Here is an 8,584-nt window from a genome sequence, read left to right as displayed (position 1 = left end):
AACCCAGGCATGTGCCCTGACTGGGAATCGAACCTGGGACACTTCGGTTCGCAGCCCGCGCTCAATCCACTGAGCTACGCCAGCTAGAGCTCAAAATTTTTTTTTGTATTTTTAATTTTTCTGTAAAAATACGAGGTTTAGCCTCAAAAAAGGAACCGCAGGCCTCATTACTGACTTCCAGGGCGGCCGCTCGGGGCCCAGGAGACCGAGCCGCAGGAGCGCTCCCACGGCCCCCGCAGCTCTCGGCCCCCGCACGGCGATGCAGAGCCAGGACCCCTCCCCTCCGCGCCCCGTGGAATCCGCCCGGCGCCCCCCGGAGCAAGGTCCTCAGCGACAACGTTCCCGTGTCGGAGGGAGAGGGGCTGAGGCCTCTCGGCGCGTCCTGGAGTTCTCCGTCGCGTCTCTTCCGTCCAGCCCCCGAGCGCAGAGGCCGCTCTGTGCGCCGCAGACGCACGCGCGGCCACACGCCGTCCCGTCCCCGCCGCAGGACTCCCTTCCCAAGTAAATACCTGGGGCCGGGCGGCGCCCCGAGCCCCTCCCCGTCCTCCCGCTGCGGGGCTCCTCCCGTCCTCCCGCTGCCGGCCTTATTAACTGCGCCCGGCCGCTGCCGGCCTGCCTCTCCCCCGCGCGCCGCGGCCCCGGGTCGGCGTCCGCCATCCTCCCGGTCGGCGCGTTCCTCGCCCTGTGCGCCCAAGCCGACCCTCCTCAGCTCCGTCCTGCCCGCGTCCTCCGACCTCTCCCCTGCTCCTGCACTCCGATCCCCGGACTCCACCGCTGCCTCCATCGCTGTATCACCCTTGCCAAGGCAAACACCAACTTTCTGCGTTTGACAGAAGAGGGTTTGTTGTTGTTGTTGTTGTTGTTGTTGTTGTCGTTTGAGCTCGCTTGTTCGAAGACTTGCTCGTTTAGTTGCACCCCACTAACGGGCACTACGTCTCCCCGTTCGCGTCCCCCAAGTCCCCTCGGGGTTTCGGGCCCGTTTGGTTGCGCTACGCGCGCCTGATCGGACTTAGGGGCCGGGGGGCGGGTGGCAGCGGGACCGGGGGTCCGCGCTGGGGGGCGGCGCGGGAGGCCTCCGTGCGAGGGCTGGCACCTCCCGAGGGGGGGACCGCGGAGAACAGTGTCCGGAGGGCCCGGGTCACCTCCCGTCCGTTGTCTCCTAGACTCCAGCGTTGGTGGGAGATGGCAGCGTCCCGCAGCCCCTGCCTGCGCGGGGGGCTGCTCACCCTCCTTCTCCTCCAGCTGCCGCGGCTGCATTCAGGTGCGTCTCCCCTCTGTCCCGGGCCTGCGGGGCCGTTCGGCGCCCCCGCCCCTTCCCGGAGGCTACCGCGGGGCCCCAGGGGGACTCCGCCGGGCCGTCCCAGGAATAACAGGAATCACAGGAATGGTGGCAGGGGCGGGGTCCTCCGGCGGGGACCCTGGTCTTGGTCATTCCTCCGCCCCCTGTCCCCATGCTGCGTGACCCGCCGGGTTTTCTGACAGCTCACTTCGACGTGGTCGGGCCCCCCGAGCCCATCCTGGCCATGGTGGGCGACGACGCGGAGCTGCCCTGCCACCTGTCCCCGAGCGCGAACGTGAGCGCGGCCGGCGCGGAGCTGCGGTGGCTCCGGGAGCCGGAGTCCCCCGCGGTGCTGGTGCACCGGGCCGGGCGCGCGCAGGACGCCGAGCAGATGGCCCGCTACCGGGGCAGAGCCGCGCTGGCGCAGGACGGCCTCGCCCAGGGCCGCGTGGCCCTCAGGATCCGCGGGGTCCGGGCCTCGGACGACGGGGAGTACCGGTGCCTCTTCAAGCAGGACGACGGCCACGGAGAGGCCAGCGTGCGCCTGCAGGTGGCCGGTGAGTGCGGCGGGTGCCTCTCTCCGTGACTTCCGTGCGGTGTCCGTCTTCCTACGGGTGTCCTTGCAAACTTTCAGACATTCCCCACATCCCGCGCAGGTTGGACGCGGTCGGCAGGCCCAGCGTGGAAGGTGAGTGGGCAGGGGCTGGGGCTGTGAGTGCAGAGACCCCGGCGAGTCGCCGTTGTTGCAGAAATCTGTTTCACGCATCCCCTGCCTTTTCCTCCGGACTTTAGGATGAACATTTCCTCATTGTATTAACTAAATGCATGTGAGACATGGGGCCCTATGACACCGTTAGGACTCCAGGGGTACCTGGCGAGTCCCAGACCTGAACACGCACCTGGCGTCTCTGCTTCACCCTCAGCAGAGGCTCGGGTGAGCGCCCCCACGCATGCGTGGAAGCTGCTCGATGGGTTAACGCCCAACATCGTGTCCCCTGGTTTCCTAAGATCCCAAAGCATGCCTGCGTGTCGACCCACTCGGAAAAGGTTTTGCTTTTGTCCCTTTTCTTGCGTCAAGCCCAAATTCAGGCTGTCACTGCGAGGAACACGGTAAGCCTTCAGGAGGAAAGTGTGCCCGGGCCTGACTTTCCCACTACCTGGGTGTCGGGCGGATCTCTTCCTGAGCCGGGTTTCCTCCGGTAAAACCTGGAAACATCCACCCTGCAAGCGTCTGCAAGACTGAAACAAAACTAGACAGTGTGTGGGGGAAACTGGCAGCTCCAAAAGCATTCTACACTCGTAGGATGCACTTGTGCCTCGGGCTGCTCTAAAACGTGTGGTTTGCAAATACATCGGCCTTCGTGTCCGCATCCGAGTGCAGATCGGGTTGGGGAGCCTTGGGTGAAATCTGGGTCCCTGCCCCCAAACGGGCTGCACCCGGTGGCAGCACCGCCTGGAACTCGGTTTTCCTCTTTAGCAAATTACCTTAAACTCGTATTGCAAAACCCTAGAGAGTTGATATCATCAAACTGTCCTTGTCACCTTTTCCGAGTGACAGGCACCTTTGAAAATCTGCTGAGAGTGGCAGGCCTCTTCGTGAGAAATACACACATTCCATCACACACACATCCACTCGGAATGTGGGTGTAAGCTGGTCGTAGTGGACGTGTGTGTAAGGACTCTTCGCTGTGGCTCAGCGTTTTCTGTGCTCTGTGGAAATGCAGGAAAACAATCAAGCTGAAGAGAGCAGAAAAACAGATGTTGGTTTACATTAAGACATAATGGTTGGAGGGAAATGAGGTTGAAACCATTTAAGAAAATTTCTCAGTCAGTATCACAGGTAAAGGAAACTTGAAAGCTATATCTCAGTGCAAAGGTCCTCCAGACAGCTCTTTCTCCTCAAGGATATGCCTTCTCTGTTGATTTTTTTTTTCAAGATTTTTACTTACTTATTTTTAGAGAGAGGGGAAGGAGAAAGAGAGAAAGAGAAACATTAATGTGCGGCTGCCTCTTGCCTGCTCTGGCCCACAACCCAGACATGTGCCCTGACTGGGAATTGAACCTGCAGCCTATTGGGCCACAGGCCAGTGCTTAATCCACTGAACCACACCAGCCAGGGCTCCATCACCTGCCATTGGTCTTGGTGTTCCTGCTGACTGGACAGGCACCCCATGTCTTCCCACAAAACCCATGTGTAAGCCACCAAATTCCAGCTGGCGACACTCTCTAGTGAGGTCATGAAATTCCCCTCATTGACACCTCAGTTTCCTTGTGTAATGAAAAATGGAGAGGAGTCCCCCTCATCCCCCATCCCCTCGTGCTTTTCAATCTTGGACTCTGTCGCCCTGTGCCCAGGGCTCCCAGGGGTGTGCCCAGGGAGGAGTCAGACCAGCCCTCTCTCCGCAGCTCTGGGCTCTGATCCTCGCATCCACGTGGAAGTTCAAGGCAATGGGGAGACCCGGCTGGAGTGCACCTCGGCCGGGTGGTTCCCAGAGCCCCAGGTGCAGTGGAGAACACCCGAGGGGGAGGAGCTTTCGTCGGCGTCGGAGTCCAGGGACCCCGACGAAGAAGGCCTGTTCTCTGTGGCGGCTTCGGTGATCGTCAGGGACACATCCGAGAGGAATGTGTCCTGCTGTATCCGGAACGTTCTTCTCGGCCAGGAGAAGGAAGTGGGAACTTCCATACCAGGTCAGTGACTCCCAGACTGGGCTCCAACTTGACGCAGCTTCAGGGCCACACCACCTGGGACACCCGTGCTGCGTGACACCGTGGCAGAGTGGTCTGCTTCCTCCACCTCAGACCCCCACCCCCGACTGGAGGGAGCCCCACCAACTCAGTCGGAGAGTCAAGACTCTGAAGGCAGGAACGGTGCCTGACCTCCCAGAAATTCCAGATTTTCTGTCTTAGGGGATACGGCTCAGACAGGGCAGCTTGGTCCTGGGGGGCCTGCCTGACCCAGAGACTGTCTCCTTGAGGGACCACGGAGACTAAGGTCCCCTGCCCCGTCCCTGTCCTCAGGAAGCAGCTCTCCCCATCGCCCCCCACATGAGGCCGTGTCCCTGTTCCTCCACAAGGAGGAAGTGTTCCTTGCACTTTGGCCACTGAGTCCTCTGCTGTTGCCAGAGGTGGCGTTTCCGCTTCCTGATGTCCTTCCCTCACCCCCTTGGCCTGGGTCAGCCTCCGCTGATCATTGAGGGGGGTTTCCAAACAACGTGAATGAGTCCGTCTTTTCTGTATTTCACAGGTCCTGCCCCCAAATGACTCGTGTTCATCTTCCTTCCTCTCTTTTTCTGCTCTTTCCTACCTAAAGCCTAACACATTTTTGGAAAACCCGGAGGCACTGGGGGTACTGTTTTCTCCGTGGGAGGAAGGGGAGAGGTCCAGGTGATCTGTCTCGTCTTCCCAGTCCCTTGGGAACCAGGGGGGAAGCTGGACTCGCTCAAAGTTTCTCAACAAATGTCCGTTTTGGGGACTCGGTTTCAGCTCCCTTCTTCCCAAGACTGACGCCCTGGATGGTGGCTGTGGCTGTCATCTTGATAGTCCTAGGAGTTCTCACCACCGGGTCCATATTTTTCACCTGGAGACTCTACAAGGAACGATCCAGACAGAGGAGGAAGGAATTCAGCTCTACAGGTGAGTAAGTCACTGGATCCCGGGCGCCTTGCCAGGAGTGCTTCTGGGTGAGGTCTGAGTCGAGTCCTTGAGGGTCACTGCCAGTGGACGACACCTGGCTCCGGAATTCTGAGACTCGGGGACCGCACGGCTGCTGAAGTCCCTGATGTACGGCCTGAAGAGGGGCAGAGGCCGGGCGCAGGGGGGCCGAGCGAGCGCTGACAGACAGTAGACCCCGTGTTCGCTGGCTCCTCACCCCGAGGCTCTGTCCCCACTTTTCCCAGCAATGACTGAAGATCTGAGCCCAAGCCAGTAGGAACTTCCTGCAAATTTCCTAGAAAACAAAACAAAACAGTCCTTGTTGTTCATTGTCTACCCTGGTTCAGTAATCGGGCCCCAGCCAGCAGTCGGGACTCACAGGCGCTACTTCGTGCGCCTCCCACCCCGGTCCGCCCCCCACCCCCCGTCCGCCCCTCCCGCCCCGGTCCGCCCCTCCCACCATGTCCACTACAGAAGGTCACTGGGCATTTCTGTTTGTTTTCCAGAGAAACTCCTGGAGGAGCTCAGTAAGTTCTGACTTCTTGTTACTGCACCCTCAAGATTGCCCCCCTTTTGTATAAAACCTGTGCGTGACTCTCTCTCTGTCTCGTTGCAGGGTGGAAGAAGGCCACGCTGCATGCAGGTCAGTAGCGGTCAACTTCCCAAGGGCTGCAGGGCACCCTTCCCCTGGGGGTCCAAAGTCCTAGTTACTGAGCAGTAAAAGCACCCACGCATGGTAGCAATGAGGATAGAGAGGGCAGGGGCGATGGCAAACGGCCTCACCTTTTCCTTGAGGCACACACGGCCCTTGGGAGGTAGGTGGCTGGGAGACAAGCCCCGTCCCACGTACACAGGGCATTGCACACCGGGGGCTGTGGGTGGGAGAGGGGAACAGAGACAGCCAGCAGGCCTGATGGCCCCTAGACTGCCGCCCCCATCTTAGGGGGAGGAAGGACAGGCCTCGGAGCCTCACACTCCCTCACGCTCACACCCATTTCCTCTCGGCGGCGTCTTCTAGTCGACGTGACTCTGGATCCAGACACCGCCCACCCCCACCTCCTTCTGTACGAGGGTTTCAAGTCGGTCCGGCTGGAAGACGCTCGCCAGAAACTGCCCGAGAAAGCAGAGAGATTCGACTCGTGGCCTTGCGTGCTGGGCCGGGAGGCCTTCACCTCGGGGAGACATTACTGGGAGGTGGAGGTGGGAGGCAGGACCGACTGGGCGATCGGGGTGTGCAGGGAGGACGTGGCGAGGAAGGGGTTTGACCCCATGACTCCCGAGAACGGGTTCTGGGCTGTGGAGCTGTATGGCAATGGGTACTGGGCCCTCACGCCCCTGCGGACCCCCCTTCCCCTGGCGGGACCCCCCCGCCGGGTTGGGGTCTTCCTGGACTATGAATCTGGAGATGTGGCCTTCTACAACATGACCGACGGGTCCCTGGTCTACAGCTTCTCCAACGCCTCTTTCTCCGGCCCCCTCCGGGCCTTCTTCTGCCTGTGGTCCTGTGGCAAAAAGCCCCTGACCATCTGCCCCATCACTGATGAGCTGGAGGGGGTCACAGTAGTCGCTGATGCCACGGACCCTTCCCTGGAGATCCCACTGTCCCCGATGGGCGAGGATGCTGCCTCTGGGGACACAGACATGCTTCGTTCTAAACTGATCTCTACCCAGCCCAGCCAAACAGCACCTTGAGGACGACCCCAGCTGAGCAGTTCCCCTTTGCTCCCTGTCTGCCCCCCCTCCTCTCCCCTGCTGGGGGCCTCAGCTGCCAGCTTCACCCAGCTCCCCTGCTTCCTGTCGCCTAGGGATCCTTAGTCAGGAAAGTGGCATTGCTGTTGCTAGAAAGTGTGGGGTGTAGGACCTTCCAAATCTGTTTCTGTACCAGTGCTCAGGGGCCAAGGAGGTGCCAACTTCTGTTCTCCTACTCCTTGAAGCCAGATCCTAAGGGAGAGGACTTGAAACAAACTCAAGAGAAAGCCCAGGGATTGAGGTGGGGTTAGGTTGTCATGGGGTCCAGAGGAACAGGCAAGCAGAAACCTCAGAGGGTTTTGGGAACATGAGACCGAGGCTGAAACCCCGTAAAGAAACCCAGAGGGGACATTGTGATGGAAGAAAGCGAGGTGACCCCAGGCCAGTGATGTGCAGCTGGCCAGCCCCTGCAGGCTTAGGCCTGTGTCTCAAACTCCCTGGGCCCGCCGTGCAGGGCAGGGGAAACGGCCCCGCTGCTGCGGGGTCTGAGCCGCGGGCGACGCGGAGCCCAGAGGAGATGCCAGAGCAGGCCCAGGGTGTCAGCCGCAAGCTGGGCGGAGCAGCGGGGTTTAGGCAGAACCCAAGGCCGTGTGCAGGGCTGTCTCTGAGACCCTGCTCCCCGCTTCGCCGGCCCGTTGCTCCCTCGCCTGGGGGTCGCTCCACCCCCACGCCGTGGGCTCCATGGTCTCCGCCTCTCCTCCTCCGTTTCAGAGGCATCTCCAGGAATCGCCCCTCAGCAATACCACCACCACTTCATGGGCCACTGTCGCAGCCTCGGGCCCCCTCAGCCCTCATCCCGACGTCCCGTTTCACCCCACAAGCACACCTGCAGCAGCACCAGCTGCTCTCTAGTCCCACACGGCGCCCCGTGCACCCTCCCCCCTCGCAGCCTCCCCACCCCCGCCTCTCCTCGGCCCCCTGAGTGCAGCGGTGTCTCTGCTCAGGGCAGCTCCCCTGATTGCTCCCGCCCGTGTTTGCCTTTTCCGTGCACCCCTGGCTTGCCTGGCCAGCGGGCCACACATTTATCCACATCACTCACTTCGATTGTACTTTCCCAGCGTTCAGATGTATGTCGCCAGGGTCGTAACCTAATAAATAAGTCTGTCTGGTTTCTGAAAGCAGCATCGGCACCCTCCTTTCTTTATTCCAAGTGGGACGGAAACAAAGACAGAGAAAAACCTGCGTGGGAATGCCGCTTGCCAAGCAATGTGGTTCTATTTGCCCAAGACTCATCCCAGACCCGGGGGCCATGGGCCCACCAGGGCAAGTGGCACAGGGGCCGTTGTCCCAGGAGGGTCCAGACACTTACAGACGGGCCACAGTGCCAGTGGCGGCCCACCCTCAGCCCCTGATTGGGTGGTGGCCCCATTTCCACCGCTCGAAAGGCAGTTCCTGGTGAGGTGAGTGAGGCCACATCTCGGAATTTTAACAGTACTTTTTCCAGGAGGAGGAAATGATGGGGGAAGTTTTAGTGGTGATTCCTTGTAACTGGGAAACAAACTTGGGTGATCTTTGGAAACCGCTGTTGAAGGTCCTCGTGGTTCAGCCAGACGCCCTGTTTCTCCTGCTTTGCCCCAAGCGGGGATCAGGAGCAGCTGGTTGCCCAGCAGCTCTGACCTGACCAACATTTAACCAGCTCTGTTGCCCAGAGGGACGGCACGTGAGTCTCCAGGCCCTTTCCTCATCCTGCCTCAAACTCGTTCACCCCACACTGCCCCCCAGCGTGCCACACACCCACACTGGATCCCTGGGAGGGGGACACAGTTTATCCCTGCTTTAAAAGTACTCGTTTGTGTTCAACTTGTGCTTTTAGAAAGCCGAAGGGAAACAAAGCCCAGACGTTCTTTAAAATACTGGGGAACCTCAGGCAGTTGCTTTGCTGGTTTAACGTGTAATGTGTACCCT

General features: G+C 60.3%; 1 protein-coding gene across 1 annotated transcript; it reads left to right on the top strand.

Moving 5' to 3' along the window:
- The first annotated feature begins 597 nt into the window (after positions 1-597).
- Positions 598-7,803, top strand: BTN1A1 (butyrophilin subfamily 1 member A1). Its single transcript, XM_045835255.1, has 8 exons — positions 598-839; positions 1,164-1,261; positions 1,483-1,836; positions 3,686-3,967; positions 4,763-4,912; positions 5,437-5,457; positions 5,547-5,573; positions 5,949-7,803. Exons 2-8 carry the CDS (start codon positions 1,183-1,185, stop codon positions 6,620-6,622), a joined length of 1,587 nt encoding a protein of 528 aa, XP_045691211.1. The 5' UTR covers positions 598-839; positions 1,164-1,182; the 3' UTR covers positions 6,623-7,803.
- Positions 7,804-8,584: the final 781 nt, after the last annotated feature.

This window comes from Phyllostomus hastatus, unplaced genomic scaffold (genome assembly GCF_019186645.2).
Source record: "Phyllostomus hastatus isolate PE091 unplaced genomic scaffold, TTU_PhHast_1.1 phas_contig_2045, whole genome shotgun sequence".
In the NCBI taxonomy this organism is placed as follows: domain Eukaryota; kingdom Metazoa; phylum Chordata; class Mammalia; order Chiroptera; family Phyllostomidae; genus Phyllostomus; species Phyllostomus hastatus.
Note: the sequence above shows the minus strand (reverse complement) of the source record. Positions and strands in the feature narration are given on the sequence as shown.